Source organism: Alosa sapidissima, chromosome 3 (assembly GCF_018492685.1).
Source record: "Alosa sapidissima isolate fAloSap1 chromosome 3, fAloSap1.pri, whole genome shotgun sequence".
Taxonomy (NCBI): domain Eukaryota; kingdom Metazoa; phylum Chordata; class Actinopteri; order Clupeiformes; family Clupeidae; genus Alosa; species Alosa sapidissima.
Window position 1 is genome coordinate 17,941,364 of NC_055959.1, and position 15,646 is coordinate 17,957,009.

The 15,646-nt window shown below is 42.4% G+C and overlaps 2 protein-coding genes and 1 non-coding gene across 5 annotated transcripts; all 3 read left to right on the top strand.

The window, feature by feature from the left end:
• Window positions 1–419: 419 nt before the first annotated feature.
• On the top strand, window positions 420–6,861 carry pick1 (protein interacting with prkca 1). 3 transcript variants are annotated; one of them, XM_042087964.1, is made up of 13 exons: window positions 420–609; window positions 1,122–1,191; window positions 1,451–1,562; window positions 1,710–1,838; window positions 1,945–2,011; window positions 2,144–2,233; window positions 2,425–2,478; window positions 2,631–2,693; window positions 3,316–3,449; window positions 3,557–3,649; window positions 3,837–3,887; window positions 4,237–4,381; window positions 5,017–6,861. In XM_042087964.1, the coding sequence occupies exons 2-13, from the start codon at window positions 1,151–1,153 to the stop codon at window positions 5,265–5,267; spliced, it is 1,230 nt and encodes a 409-aa protein (XP_041943898.1). In that variant the 5' UTR covers window positions 420–609; window positions 1,122–1,150; the 3' UTR covers window positions 5,268–6,861. The 3 variants fall into 3 exon arrangements, with proteins under 3 accessions (XP_041943898.1, XP_041943896.1, XP_041943897.1); XM_042087962.1 differs by having other exon boundaries at window positions 421–587; XM_042087963.1 differs by having other exon boundaries at window positions 423–564.
• A 1,003-nt stretch (window positions 6,862–7,864) lies between these two features.
• trnar-ccu lies at window positions 7,865–7,937 on the top strand. The gene has a single exon. It is a non-coding gene; the product is annotated as a tRNA-Arg (tRNA).
• plbd1a (phospholipase B domain containing 1a) lies at window positions 7,875–12,604 on the top strand. The gene is made up of 11 exons (XM_042087954.1): window positions 7,875–8,278; window positions 8,537–8,759; window positions 8,839–8,922; window positions 9,024–9,162; window positions 9,376–9,516; window positions 9,746–9,890; window positions 10,266–10,466; window positions 10,655–10,795; window positions 11,122–11,307; window positions 11,624–11,730; window positions 11,934–12,604. Exons 1-11 carry the CDS (start codon window positions 8,209–8,211, stop codon window positions 12,108–12,110), a joined length of 1,614 nt encoding a protein of 537 aa, XP_041943888.1. The 5' UTR covers window positions 7,875–8,208; the 3' UTR covers window positions 12,111–12,604.
• Window positions 12,605–15,646: the final 3,042 nt, after the last annotated feature.

The window sequence follows — 15,646 nt, forward strand, 5'->3', positions numbered from 1 at the left end:
TACCAGAAGTTGCTGTAGGTCTGTAGAACATTTACTTCCGTGCTTTAACGTGGTCTGCTACTTCATACGCCAGTCGTTACTTTTTTAATCATGGGCCAATGCTATGGGCAAACGAGATGTAGCTTAATTCACAAATGACAAAGCCATGAGAAAAGTGATTTTCTTACGTTACAACAACAACGAAACCGAGTTTGCCATCATTGTGAGAAGTTCCCAAATTTGTCGCTAATCGCTAAAAAGGTTTTCTGTCACTGGGGATGGCCAAACGTCGCTAAATAGGTAACACTGACAATAAGGGAGAACTAGTTCAGAGCTTCAGAACCCGCTACAAGATGGCGGCGGTGTTGACGCATGCAGAGAAGCCGAAGGCAACATCTAGTCAGTATATATATCTATGGCATACACCAGCTATTTCCTGTATTAACGGAAATGACGAACCAAATTAAACAAGTCTTTTACTGTGCATGAAGAAGTCTGACAGCGTTACCTCGTCTAAACGGCTACGTTCGGCTGGTGAAATTTAACAGCAGCATACAACTTCATATGAAGACAGCACCGATAAACGTACATTGAGTCGACCAGTTAAGGTATCCAAAGATTGAATCCCTGGTTTGTAATTTTTGTTTGTTGGGAAGCTAATGTTAGCTAACAGCCTCTTTAGCCTGTGCACCTGTCACCTCTCGATGCCTGAACAATAACAATCAATTTAACGTTAACTTTTGTAACTGTACAGTTTAGATTTCAATGCTTGAATGTTAGACTTGAATGTTAAATATTTACATTTTCACAGTAAACTGATGGCAATGGTTTCACGCTCCAGCTGTTTTAATGTGGGGCTGTGGGCAAGGTAACTTATTGTCCAGTATGGATACATAAAACTGGGAGCTATTTGTTAGCTAGCTAAAATCATTGACTGCCAGTTTGTTGTTAGTTTATTATTTGTCGACACGGTTTCATTGTCTGTCGTCCAGTGTTAGTTGTTGTTTCAGACTTAATGAGAAATGTATTGACGTTACTTGCGCAGCGACCGAGATATTCCCAAACCTGAACATACATGGTTCTGTTGACTACACAAGTGTCCCCTTTTGATTGATTTTGTGTGGTAATGTTGTCCGTCTCAGGTCGAATTGACAAAACCGTCTGGTCTAGAATGTTTACAGACATGGACTACGAGTTGGAGGAGGACAAACTGTGAGTGATGCTATATTCTGTATGGAGTAATTTGAATGGTTAATGAAGAACTCCTTGACCAATTACGTTTTGGTCTTCTTTCTAAAGTAAAGTTCAACAAATTCACCAACAATTTCATTAAACACATACAGGAATATCATACATGTATCTTTTCAAATTGAATGGTAAATGTATCATCTATTATTTTGATTCTATAAAATAAGGGTTATGGAAATTGAGGATGCATTGCTTACATCTCTCTTTTTTTTTTCTCATGAAGTGGGATTCCAACAGTTCCAGGAACAGTTATTCTGCAGAAAGATGCACAGAACCTGATTGGGATCAGCATTGGTGGGGGTGCCCAATACTGTCCCTGTCTTTATATTGTACAGGTAATGGATCAAGACTTGATCCGCTGTTAGGCTACCAATCAAGAAATGTTACCTGTTAAGTTTGACTTGTCTCCCTAGATAGGAAGATGTCAATGTTTTGAGTTTTGTACAAAAACCGTAACCTCTAAATTATTCTGATATTCTCAGGTATTTGATAATACTCCTGCAGCTTTGGATGGAACATTAGCTGCTGGGGATGAGATCACTGGAGTCAATAGTAAAACGGTTAAGGGGAAGACCAAGGTGGAGGTGGCTAAAATGATTCAGGCTGTGCAGGTACTGTACTTGGGGTGGTACAGTGATATTCATTCTCCAAAACATCATAAGTCCACCAGCTTTTTTACAATTGATTTATAAAACCTTTATTTTTCTTTTTTTTTAGGGTGAAGTCACAATCCACTATAACAAACTTCAAGCAGATCCAAAGCAAGGGAAGTCTCTTGATATAGGTAGGTTCATCTGCTTTACAGCATGCAAACTAGAGCTGAAGACTGCAGCCAAATCTCACCCATTTTCCAAAAACATTCTGTGAAATTGACTGATGATATTATATTGATTATTCTGTGTGTGTTATGCATTAGTGTTGAAGAAGGTGAAGCACCGACTAGTGGAAAATCTGAGCTCCGGTACAGCAGATGCCCTGGGCTTGAGCAGAGCCATCCTGTGCAACGGTGAGAACCAGCCATTCTTCCTCTAACATTCCTAGTGTACATCAAAGGAACCATTTATTCCCCTCTTAACAATCCATTCAGATCTTTTTTTAATCGGTTGTAAATAACTGAATGAATATTATGTAAAAGTTCCTGCTTTTAACCTTTCTGGTAAAGCAGTGGTGCTATGAATTTCTTTGGTATACTTGCAGATGGATTGGTGAAAAGACTAGAGGAGCTTGAGAAAACTGCAGAGCTCTACAAAGGTAACTTTGTTTTTCTTGCTTTATTAAGACCTGGTAGAAGAATATAACCCCCCTCACTAATCAATAATATGTGGCACGCCTTCTGATATCTAATCGGAGGCGAAAGATTAGAATTTCAGCTGTCTGATCAGTGCCCTCCTCCTCTTGCACAGGACTGATGGAGCACACCAAGCGGCTACTCAGAGCTTTTTTTGAGCTCTCTCAAACTCACAGAGGTAAGGGGGGGGGGGGGTCCAAGTTTTGCTCTTGTTTTACTGGGTGTGGTTAGTAAGACTGGTGAAAACAGACCCATATTTACAGCATTTAGTCTTTTATTGTGGTTAATATAATCCTAATGAAATCTGGGTTGATCACCAATAGGCTGACTGAACTAGGCCAGTAGTTGCCCTAGTTGGGCTTTAGTCCAATTCATTAAGAGAAAATTAAATGCATTCATGAAAATGTAGGTAAATCAAATCTGTGTGCATTTCTGTATGCTGTGTTTTGACAATTTAAAATGAATAGCTTCCTGAATGAATAGTTGCATTATGCCCAATGCAAATTGAGAGTTGATTCACCCCCCTCTAGTGAATCAATTGCCTATTTAACTTTTTAAAGTTGTATGGAAACCCAGCTACTTCGGGCCTTCAGCCAAGGATCTGTGTGTAGGGCTACAAACATTACATTTAGCGTTGACATGACATTGCATTTAGCGTTGACCAATTCGTCGATGGGGCTAATGGGAGTTGACAGCTGGGGCATGTCAGCATGTAATACTTGAACTTCAGCTATGTAAGCAACCTCATTGTTGTCTGATTGTTTTAATTCCCATCTCCTTGTTCTGGATGTGTCCACCAGCCTTTGGGGACGTCTTCTCTGTGATTGGTGTGCGGGAACCCCAGGCTGCTGCGAGCGAGGCCTTTGTGAAGTTTGCCGAGGCGCACCGTAACATCGAAAAATATGGCATCCAGTTGCTGAAGACCATCAAACCAGTTAGGAGATGTCACACTCTTCATTCACATATTCTTCTACACGCTACTAAAGATTGTTGAAAGTTTAGAAACATCACTGAATTGAATCCTCTCTCTCTTTTGTGCAGATGCTTCACGATCTGAACACCTACCTGCATAAGGCCATCCCTGACACCAAGCTTACCATACGCAAGTACCTGGATGTCAAGTTTGAGTACCTGGTAAAACAAAAACAGCAGTTTCTCACCATATTAGCTATATCAATAAGTAATTTCCAAGGCCATATGTATATTTTGCTCTGATAAAGGCATAATCTGTACATTCAAATAACATTTGACATCATGATTTCTCTTGGTGTTGTCTAGGCTGCGTTTGTGCTGATATACCAAATGTGTTTCCCCCCCCTAGTCCTACTGTCTGAAAGTGAAGGAGATGGATGATGAAGAGTACAGCTGTATTGTAAGAGTCCTTTTTTGATTCAATTTAAAGTACTCAAATGTTGTATTGGTAATGCTGTTGAGGACCGCCAACACATTTAGGGGCATGTTTTGAACTATGGTGAACCGTACAAAAAATACCATAGTTATTCATTGCACTGTAAAGCATTGTACATTGTCTCATTAATATTACAGTCAACTACTTTATTTCCATTATATGTTATGAAGCATAGGTGTTTCATGATATGTGTGTGTCTCTCTCTCTTGTGTGTGCTTTCTTTCTTTCTTTCTTTCTTTCTTTCTTTCTTTCTTTCTTTCTTTCTCTTTCTCTTCCTCTCTCTCTCTCTGTTTATGTGTGTAACCTCCACCAGGCCCTGGGAGAGCCCATGTACAGAGTGAGCACGGGGAACTATGAGTACCGGCTGGTCTTGCGCTGTCGCCAGGAGGCACGGGCCCGCTTTGCCAAGATGAGGAAAGACGTGCTGGAGAAGATTGAACTGCTGGACCAGAAACATGGTCTGTACTGTGTGGCACTAAATGTTCAGTCTTTCTGGCTAACTTTCTTCTCATTATCTCTGTGTTTCTTCCTTACTCTCGTCTTCCCCTTACTTCCCCTTAATCTCTCCATTTATCTGGCCCCATCTCCCTCTGCGTTTCCAGTTGTTGCTTCTATCCTTTAGTCCTGTTATTACTCTCTGTTGATTTAATTTGTTTCTGTCAGCAAATCCCCTAGATCACACATACTGTAGATTGTAATGACATGGGACTACTCAATGTATGTAACTATAATGAATAATCTGCACAGTGCACACCAATCGCTCCCAAGCAAATAGATTCTTTTAATCTGTGACGTTTTGGGGCAAGCCCGCATGCAAGCGCGTCTGAGAAAGAGTTTGCCCCAAAACGTCACTGATTAAAAGAATCCATTTGCTTGGGAGCGATTGGTGTGCAGACTTTTCTTTACAGCTCCTCCTTTTTTTTTTGGCCCATCACCCAGTTTAGACTTCTTGGATGTGCGTGCTTGCTGGACTTTTGTCTACTCAATGTGTTCTCTCTCTCTCTCTCTCCCCCTCCCCCTTCTTTCTTTCTGTCTATATCTATATCTATCTCTTTCTCATTGTGTTCACTATACTCTCTTTTTTGTTCTCTAGTCCAGGACATTGTATTCCAGCTGCAGCGCTTCGTCTCAGGCATGTCTCGTTACTATGATGAGTGCTACGCAGTGCTGAAGGAGGCTGATGTCTTTCCCATCGAGGTGGACCTCTCTCGCACCATGATCAACTATGGCAGCCAGTCGCAGGCATACACGGACGAGGAGGAGGAAGAGGAAGAAGAAGCTGGAGACAAGAGCTCCGCCCAGCAGACAGAGAATGGGGCTGAGAAGTTGATAGATGATGAATGACTGAATGAATGAATGGATGACAGTATGACAGTAAATGAATGGTCATACAGTTACACTCAGAGGCATCAAACAACCCTTCCCTCCCTGATAGCTGCTGTTCTTTCATCCTATTGTATTTACCAATCTTGAAGATATCTTACTTTCCACAGATTGTGTGGGCATTATGTGACTAACATTTGCAGAATCTTACAGTGCAGATTCTTGACTACTGTCTATGACAGCACATCTTCATCTCAATATCTCAGATCTACTGTTGTATCAGAGCCCCAAAGCTTTTTATGTTCATTAAGCGTTGTTTGTTGTAAAGGAGTGGTTAACATTAATTTGTTCTGAGTGAATGGGGGCGCTTGATGCCTCTGTTGGAATTGTATTTTGGGTGCCTTTGACATTAGTGTTTCACAATACTTTCAAACCCAGTCCAAACATGTGTGCATGAAAGTAGTTTTTATGAAGGTACAATTAAAAGCAGAAATGTGTATATATTTACAGGTTCCTTTTAAAGAAGGCAAAAGGCATTCCGATGAAAAGAAAATTGATTTTGCTCATTGAAATAAGCTCTTGAATAAGAATTCAAGCACTTTTAAGTTAGAAAAATGTTGGACACCTTACACTGTTACTCAAAGACTGGTGCCACATAATTAAATCAGTTTGCTAAACTGGATCTAACTGGATCTTGAATGGCACAATGTGTGATTCAATTCCGGTAAAATGTGGACATCAAAATACACTTCTTCCATCTGTGCTGCAGAAGCGCTATGTTGGTTGGCTATGATTGTTTTGTCCAAGTTGGTATTTTTTCCCCCATACAATATTTACAGCTTGATATTTTACAAAAGTCTGTTGCTCATTCCACATCACTGGCAACATCTGCAGTCATCAAGAAACACTACACTGCACCAACATTTCTAGTGTCAGTCCCCTGACAACCCATCCCATATTCTCACTGAGGTGTTTGAGCCCAGGGGCCATTAAAAAAAAAAAAAAAAAGAAGATTTACATTGTATTTTCCTTATATGTTGTTTACCTTTATCTCAGATCATTTAACTGTCTGGTCATGTCTCATGTAGTGTCTTTGTGCCTGGGAGATACAATAACAATTAAGAAATGTTTTTCTGCAAACATAATGCCAAATATATGGCAGTTAATTTTCAAAGAGTGTGTTTGTTCTATAAAGGGTCAATTATGTGGAGTAAAAATGTTGCCCTTTTCCACTAAGCACTACATTGCAAGATGGCCAATGCCTGTAACTAGATTGCACACTGATAATCAAGGGACCTATTTATCTTATTTATTTTCCAATGTTGTTTTTTTATTATTGAAGAAAATTCTAAACTAATCTTTTCTATTGCATCTTTATCGCTTTATTGTGCTCTTTATCATTGTTTTGCCCGTAATGTATTGTGGTTTCTTTCCACCTTATGAGTTTTTGTTGTAATCGTTTTAGTTTTGAGTTTCATCAATATAATAAGTTTGCGGGTTCTTTTATGTGGGTGGTAAAAATTGTGTGTGAAGATGTGGATGTTTGATTTATATGCAAATATATAGTGTGCGTGTATTAAAAGTGTCTATAAAATCGTTTTGTGTTTAGAAGAAACGTTTCACTGCACTGATTAATTTTTCAACTTAGCCTACAGTTAGACTATGGAACATATTTGGTTTTATATTGTATCCATCAGCGAAGCTAAAGAAGACATGAGACTTAACTTTCCCTGTTCAGTCCAGTTATTAAATTAAGGCTACATGTATGTATAGTGATACATTATTTGAAGGGAAGCAATGATGGACCTTTTTACAGCAGTCATTTTGACATGAAATAGTGTTCAGATTTCTGCTCATCTAATGTTGAATGTCAGAATTTTTGATATTCAAAAACTTATCTTAATGGTACAGCTTAATTGCGCATCTATCGTATAGGCTAGACATTAAATATTTCAAGACCACCAGATGGCGCCATAGATCAACCATAGATCAGTGGTAGTGCCGACCATAGACATAATATACATAGACGCCGCATCGACCGCTGCTCCCTACTAGCGCTGACGAGATTTGGAGCCGCCATCTTGGACCGGTCATCCACTCCACTCAGTGTAATCTGTTTGGCCGGTGCAATGAGCTGTCAGCACACTTAATTAATCATATCTCACTGAATACCGAACAGATTTTCACGCGGTTTTTTTTGCTGCAAAGGTCATACATGTAGCTATGATACAGGCCACATTGTTCGAAAATACAAAATACAACCAATAGTATGGTAATGTTAAATCTTACTTGTGAAAAGTAAATCCCCCGAGTATGGTCCGCCGATTTGAGCAGGAACATGCTGCACAGTGCTGTCATCTTGTGTTTTCTGCTGCAACGCAATGAGGAGTATGACCGGTCCAAGATGGCGGCCGCATTTCTTGTTTCCAGCAGCCAATGCGGCGTCTATGTATATTATGTCTATGGTGCCGACAGCTTTCTCTGTATGACGTTTTCCGGTCCAACGTATGGGAAGAGTGGGTTACATGACGTCACAAACCAGCTGATTTGAGTCGTCACCTGTTCGTCTTATATTCGACATATATATATACAATCCAGCCCCTTTTTCCACTATCCCCGCCCCAGTGGCCTAATGGATAAGGCACTGGCCTCCTAAGCCAGGGATTGTGGGTTCGAGTCCCATCTGGGGTGAAACATTTTTCACTATGATTGAAACAAATAGCACTATGCAAGCACAGTTGGTTGTCTTGTTATATCGGAATCTGAAAAAAAAAATGTCCTCGTAGAGAATTCCCAGAATTCACATAGATCGCTGACAACCAATTGGAATACGTCCTAATCTGTTCAACCAATAAACACCATTCCCTCTCCACAAGCTAACAACTTTCATTTCCCGAAGTCTCAGTCTTGGTTCTCCTTTTACCACAAACTTCAGCCTACCGGGGTCTGTTCCGTCGAAGACATGGGTGTTATTAAACAGTTATTAATAACTTATCTAGTGTTAGTGACAATAACTTTCGTCGCAGCAGAAAGTAAGTGGAACGTAACACGAGTGGCCTTTGATGATAACAAACTTAATCCGTTTAAGGTTGTTCACTTGCCATTAGCTATATCGATTTAAAGGTCACAATGTCTCTGACCTTTCAAAACCAGCAAACAGGGCGCTACAAATCTGGGAAATCTATGCAGCCAATTTACTCTATGAAGTAGCACCGATCTGATGCAGTCTGTTGTCTCCTGCAGCTGAGCAAACGTAGCCTACTAGATTGCTTTGTTTTTGAACATTTTAGGACTACGATTGGCCACCGCCTACTGGGATGCTACCCATAAAGCTGTACTCTTGAAAGACGGAGTGTTGGAGAAAGAAGGAGATGCTTATGGATTTTTCAACGACTCGCTTTCCAACACCGGCTGGGGAGTTCTGGAGCTACGAGCAGGTTATGGAAAGACCCAAGAAAGGGACGATGTCACCTATTTTCTCGCAGGATACCTAGAAGGTTTCCTCACAGCTGAGTAAGCGTTTCTCTCTTAGAACGCAAAATAGCCTAGGCTACCGCTAAGTCTTCCCCTAAATGTTTGTTTGCTTTAACAGGAAGATGTATGATAACTACAACAATCTGTACCCCCAGCTGATCAAAGACTCAAAGACGCTGATGGTTGTGAAGGATTTCATGAAGTCAGTTTCATTTGTTTCCCCATTTCATACTAAAATCTTCAAATGAAAGCACAGCATTATCAAGCTGTCTATAATACATTTATGGTATCTGTGTGCTCCAGTAAGCAAGACAATTGGACCAGGCAACAGGTTAAACTGAACAAGGCTGATCCAATCTGGCAGCATGCGGGCTTCTTAGTGGCTCAGACAGATGGCCTTCAAGCAGGGGTTGCCCATTGGGCCAAAAGCCAAGGGAAAACTGTAAGTGGTAATCGATAGAGTGGATATTGTTCTCATTACTATTTTCTATTTAGTTATTTTTTGTGTGCTTGTTATTTGACCACTTAGTTGGACAATGAATTAGCAATATGAAGAGTACTAACATTACATTTCAGTTGCCATTGATACTAATGAGAATGCGTCTGAGGGTCTCTCACAAATAGCTCTTGATCTGTCTTCTGCCTTCCTCCACAGCCGCTGTCATTGTTTGCAGTGCAGTTCCTGAATGCAGTAGGAGACCTGTTGGACCTGATCCCTGCCCTGGTGCATGGACCAAAACTGTCTCTTGGAGATTACAGACAGCCACCCATGGGTCACTGCTCTGCTCTGATTAAGGTCAGCATCATAGTCTCTCTTTCTAATTCATAACAGCATGTTCAGAGTGATTGTGTCAATGGTGATATGGTCTGTTTTTGTTTTTTTGTGCACACACCTTTAGTCTTTAATGAGGCTCATGAGACTCACTATATTTCAATTTGTTTCTGAGTTTTTGTTTCGTTAAGCTTGAGAATAACTGTATGTGTGTTTCTGATCCCACTGTCTGTCCTTGCCCTGTCTTCTTCAGATGCTGCCAGGCTTTGAGAACCTCCTGTTTGCCCACTCCAGCTGGTACACGTATGCTGCCACACTGCGTATCTACAAACACTGGGACTTCAACGTGCAAGAGGCATCGACAGCCACCGGCAAGATGTCCTTCAGCAGCTACCCTGGTGTGTAAATCATCTTAGGACTGGCAGGCAAAAACATGGCCCATAACACAACCGCAACAACAATCAGTATCAGCTGCCTGTCTGTTAAATGATGCATGGTAATGGATCAGACTGGTTGAGTGGGCCTGGAGTAGAATGGAGGGTGCAGGACAAATGAGAACTCACTAATGGATGGAGGATGGATTGTCGGTTTTGAGTATTTCGCTGTGAAAAAGGCCGACAAGTATTAAACTGAACGATTGGTCTGTCTGGTTTAATGATTCATGAGTAGACAGAGACAAGTCTGAATGTTTCAGGAATAGTTTTGTATAATGTTGTCCATCCATTCTCTCACACACACACACACACACAAACACACACACACACACACCACAGGTTTCCTGGTGTCTCTGGATGACTTTTACCTCCTGGGCAGTGGCCTGATCATGACTCAGACCACCAACAATGTGTTCAACGCCACCCTGTTCTCGCTGATTAAACCCAACACCCTGTTTGCCTGGCAGAGGGTGCGGCTGGCCCACGCCCTGGCCCACACTGGCGAGGAATGGGCAACGCTCTTCTCCAAACACAACTCCGGTGAGAACCATCGACGCTTTTAGCCCCTTGCTTTGTCAAGCCTGTTGTGTGAACAGCAAGCAGCTGTTGAATTCTCATAGGGTGTTTGCACTGACCCCCCCCCCCCCCCCCCCCCCACCCCCCTTGTTTTGTCCCTCTCTTCCTTGTTGCTCCCTGCCCTCCCCTTGCCCCTTTCTCCTCTCCTCCAGGCACCTACAATAACCAGTACATGATAGTGGACACGAGTAAAGTGACCCTTGGGGAGCAGATTGAGGACTGGGCCCTGACAGTGGTCGAACAGATCCCCGGCCTGGTGGAGTACTCAGACCAGACCCAGGCCTTGCGCCGAGGTCAGTGGCTAAGCCATCAACAAATCACATGCCACCACATTACACTTCCTTAAAATGGTTGTTGATGAAATACTGTTTTCATTGCCTATTTGCTTCAGACCACAGAACTGTTCTGTCTCTTTGCCATGCTCACACATTGAGATTAGAAGTTATGTTTGATCGGTTTGAACTGGACGTTCAAATAGTGCAGTGGAGGTTTAAGTGGAGACGCGACACATGGAGAGGAGAATTTTCGTTTTAATGTGTCTATGGTCATGAGTCTCATGACTGGTGTAAAGGTGTGGTGTACCATATTGATTGTCTCCAATTGGCATTGGTTTGTGCAGGTTATTGGCCCTCCTATAATGTGCCCTTCCATGCTGAGGTCTATGCACGCAGTGGCTACAGGGAGATGTGGGAGAAGCACGGGGCGGACTTCTCTTATGACCTCTGCCCCAGAGCCAAGATCTTCCGCCGGGACCAGGCCGGCGTGACTGACCTGGACTCTCTGAAGCACATCATGAGATACAATGGTGCCTGGCTCCCCTTGTATATTTATCATAGCTCATTTATGTAAACTGTTTGCCAGTTGGCTTTGTATGTTTCCCTTTATGCAGCAGCTTCCCTATTTTTATCTCAAGCTGTTCTCTTGTAATGTGAAGCCATTGCTCTTTGTTCTCTTTTCCATAGCATGGGGTTTTGTCATCACTCTTGTGTGCTGCGTAGCTTTTATACTCTGTACTCTTTTATACTGTTTTTGGAGCTTGAGATTACCACTCAGCCACAGCAACTAATCATGTTGCATACAAAAAAGCCATATTAAGGTCTGTCATATGGATTTTCCCCCAGATTATAAAAATGACCCTTACTCTAAGGGCAATCCATGCAAGACCATCTGCTGCCGCAATGACTTGCAAGAGTCGAAACCCTCACCAGGAGGATGCTATGATACCAAGGCAAGACATCCTTAATTCTAGCCATCTACTGCTCTCCCTTCCCTTGTATTGCTCTCCCTTCCCCTTTGCATTGACAAACTACATGCTATTCTCCTCTCTCTCTCTCTTCTCTCTCTCTCTCTCTCTCTCTCTCTCTCTCTCTCTCTCTCTCTCTCTCTCTCTCTCTCTCTCTCTCTCTCTCTCTTCCTGTTTACTCTTTTCAGGTGACTGACTTTGGCCGGGCTAAGAAGTTAATTGCGGAGGCGGTGAACGGGCCCACCACACAGGGCGGGCTCCCTCCCTTCTCATGGGACCGCTTCAACAGCACCATGCACCAGGGCCTGCCCCCCGTCTACAACTTCACCTTCGTCACCATGCAGCCTGTGCTCTTCACACCCTGATCAGGCCGGGGACAGGCAGGCAGGTCCACGTGCATGTGCCAGGGTGGGGTTGGATGGGTGCTGGGGCCGCCAGGGGAGCTCAGGGAGGAGAAGAAACGAATCGTGAATCAAAAAGCCATAGGAAGAAGCATATTGAAATTTCTTTTCATCTTTTAAAGGCCAACCAATTGTGTGTGTGTGTGTGTGTGTGTGTGTGTGTGTGTGCGTGCGCATGCGTGCTGGCAAACCTGTGTTTGTGTTTGGGTATATGTGTTTTGTCCAGGACTAGTTGATTGTCAGTTGAGAGTGCTGCAGTTTGACAGCAGGAAGAACCACTGTGCATGACCTCTGTGTCTTTGACTAGAGATTATAGATGATTATTGACGATAGATTATATTTTATAATGTTTTAATTAGTCCAATGTCTTGGTTTCTAAGTGGGTGCTTCTATGATACAACCACTTGACATTTTGCACCTTTTTTATTTTATGATGGTTAAATAAATATGAAGAAGAATGTTGTGTCTTCTACCCTGACTTTTTCTATACAATATGCAGCCTACATATCCACAATGAACCTAATGTAAGTCATTCAGGAAGCTATCTTCTGATTTGTGACAAAGCTTTTTGGACAGCTCACTCTAAAATCATCTTCAGAGTGAAACCTGACAACATTTGCAAAGTTTTTATCAAGAGTGCTTTTAAACATCCATTAATATATTATCACCTATCCTTTTGTTTTCCCATCATATTTACCTTCAGTAAATTGACAGTGTGTTAAACTCTAGTAAGCTGAAGGCCTTTAGTTCCAGACACCATTTGCACCTCAAATACAAAGGTATTGCATGTCCAGGCTTGATGTATTGAGACACACTGTATGTTTTATGTGGTTGGAAACACAGTCCACTTCACCAGTGTAATGAATGAGTCAGCATTCACATGTGCGTCTTAGCTGCGGAGTTACATCTCTGGGATGCTTGAGGAATAGCCTGCAGCAAAACAACAAACTGTTGAACCCAAGCAACAACTTCACAGCACAATAATGAAATGAACTGTGAAGCCAATCAAACTTTCATCCACACAAAATCCGATGACCCACTTTCTCTAGGATGTTACCTCTGCAGTCAAGACATTGAAGACTGAGATGGTGTGTCGTACTTCTTACTGTACACCAGTGGTTCTGAAAGTGTGGGGAATATAGACATGACCGGTGGGCGCAATCAACCGGAGGAAATTGGGGTTTTTTGCCCATCTTTAATTATGCATTTTCTTTTTTTCTTACAAAATAGCCACACACAGACATAGGGATCATAAACAGACCGACGTATGAATTAAAAATAACATTTGACCCAGTGGACAGAGACAGGAAATGTAACGTGGAGCCGAGATGCGGAAAAAATATTTTAACGTTACCATTTTGCCGGGTTGATGGAGTCAATTGGGGCTTGAAAATATGAGAAAGTTTGAGAACCACTGGTGTACACTCAGACTTCTAATTAAGCCGAAGTGATATGTGGATATAATTAATAGCCATAACGATTCAGCAGTTGCAGTATTCAGGGTTTGAGCCCTAGGCTTTGTTGGTCTCGTTTATCAGTGTATTGCCACTAAGCCACTGATTTATCTTGGATTGTGTCCACATAATCCCTGGCTAATTCGACCACTGCTCAGATGTATTGGCCTCTTGCTGTCAGCGCCCCCTCTGCCCGGGGTCTACCCGCTCCGTTCTGTCTTCCCTCCAGGGACCCTGTGGATGATTCACTCTTTCCTCTGGTAGAGAAGAACCAGAAGTGAAACAGGCCTGCCTGCACCCCTCACCCCTCACACCTCTACCCTCCTCTCTTTCTGTCTCTCTTTTTCTGTCACTTGTTCACTCTTTCAATTTCAGAGTGCACAGGTTAGCCCAAGAGGCACAGAGTATAGAGCTAACAAAAGAGTGTCTCTAGGTAAAGTCGGTGGCTGTGAAGGGACAGCCATGGCGGCTCAGAAGTCATGTTCCCCTGGCACCAAATGGGACTCCCTTCTCGATAGATGTATGACACTGGATATGTCCACCGCTGGTGAGTTCTGCCAATATGCCATGTTTTGACCTATAGTTTTCATATAATGAATATCACTGCTGTCATGCGGTCATAGGATCTTAGTACTGTCATGTTTGCAGTGAACAATGATAGAAATGGGATAGAGACATAGTGTGCTGTAGATCTTGAGCATAACAGATCATGATTAACTGGTTAGTGAGGTTCGTTCGGCATACTGTATAATGGCAGTGACATTATCTGGAATGTGGAGTACTTTATGTCATCTTTAATGAATGGTAATGTGTGTCTTGCTGAACATAGGTAGCTCACCTGTTCTGCGCCAGAGCACCGTGGCACCCCCCGAGTACATACCTGTGATCAGTGTGTCTGTGTGGATATGTGCGGCTGTGGTCATGAGTGGATCCATCTTGGTGGTGTTGCTGTTTTTCATCTTTTATCGACGGCATGTTGGCCATTCTCACAGCACAGGTGAGAGCTAAAGCATGTATGTGGTTACATAGAAGGACTGGGCACTCAGTGACCTTTGTGAAGTTCATTGGTGGGCCTGTCATTATGATGCTAGTCATTTAAATCACCCTTCTTTTTCTGTGTGTCGTTATTTCTTTTTCTCACTAGCTCTCTCACTTTCTGTCCATGTCACCTCCTCTCTCTGTGTCTACCTCTCACACTCTGTCACTCACTCTCTCAGTATGACATAGAGGATCCTAAACCCCCCCCCCCCACCACCACCTCCTCTCTTATCTATCTTATGATTCTTTGTGGCCCCTCCCGCTCACACATTTCTAAAGTTTCTGTTCTCTCTGAGGGTAGTCCTAAGGGATGCCGTCAACCACATGATTTCTTTTTGCAGAGCTTGCACACATCCGTTAGATGTTTGTGTACTTGTGTCTTTATGGACTGACAGTCAAACCCTACAGGCTAACTATGACTATTTGTAGCCAAGGCTATTCTGCATGATTCCTTGTTTGATAGTATTGTGTGTATGTGTCAGTGTTATTGTGCACTTGTGCGTTTGTCAATGGTAATCTTGCCTATTTTGCATACTTGGACATACGCACATACAGAGTTTGCATGCATCAGCGCTTTTCTCTATTTCTGAGAGCATGTGTTATTGTGGGTGTGTGAAATTCTGGAGGGTCCTTCAACACAGAGAGATGTCGTGGTGGTAAGTGGCTGCCCTCACATGCCCTTGTCTGTTGTGCTCTAGAATACACACACCCTGCATTCTGATCCTACACCAAGCTCCTTCCCTAAGCATTGCTCCAGGTTAGGAGTGCACAGTGGACCACTGTTCACTAAGTAGGCAAATGGATTGGTAAAATGCAGACAAAGAGGGCTAACAACAAACTTTTAAAACAGCACAGTTACAACTTGCTGACTGCAATATGTAACATAATTTGCAAGCTCATGCATTCTATTAAATTAGGGATGTTGAAGACTGCAAATATATCACATAGTTGCCAAGTAACTGTGCATTGTGCTTTGTGTAAGATTTAGTCTTAAGGGCAGCATCCTAA

Bases quoted from the DNA above. Each gene is read 5' to 3' on its own strand.
- plbd1a (XM_042087954.1), top strand. From the start codon at position 8,209: ATGGGTGTTATTAAACAGTTATTAATAACTTATCTAGTGTTAGTGACA. The intron at 8,760-8,838 runs GTAAGCGTTTCT...TTGCTTTAACAG, and splicing joins GAAGGTTTCCTCACAGCTGA to GAAGATGTATGATAACTACA. The intron at 10,796-11,121 runs GTCAGTGGCTAA...TGGTTTGTGCAG, and splicing joins GACCCAGGCCTTGCGCCGAG to GTTATTGGCCCTCCTATAAT.
- pick1 (XM_042087964.1), top strand. From the start codon at position 1,151: ATGTTTACAGACATGGACTACGAGTTGGAGGAGGACAAACT. The intron at 1,192-1,450 runs GTGAGTGATGCT...TTTCTCATGAAG, and splicing joins GAGTTGGAGGAGGACAAACT to TGGGATTCCAACAGTTCCAG. The intron at 2,234-2,424 runs GTGAGAACCAGC...GTATACTTGCAG, and splicing joins CAGAGCCATCCTGTGCAACG to ATGGATTGGTGAAAAGACTA.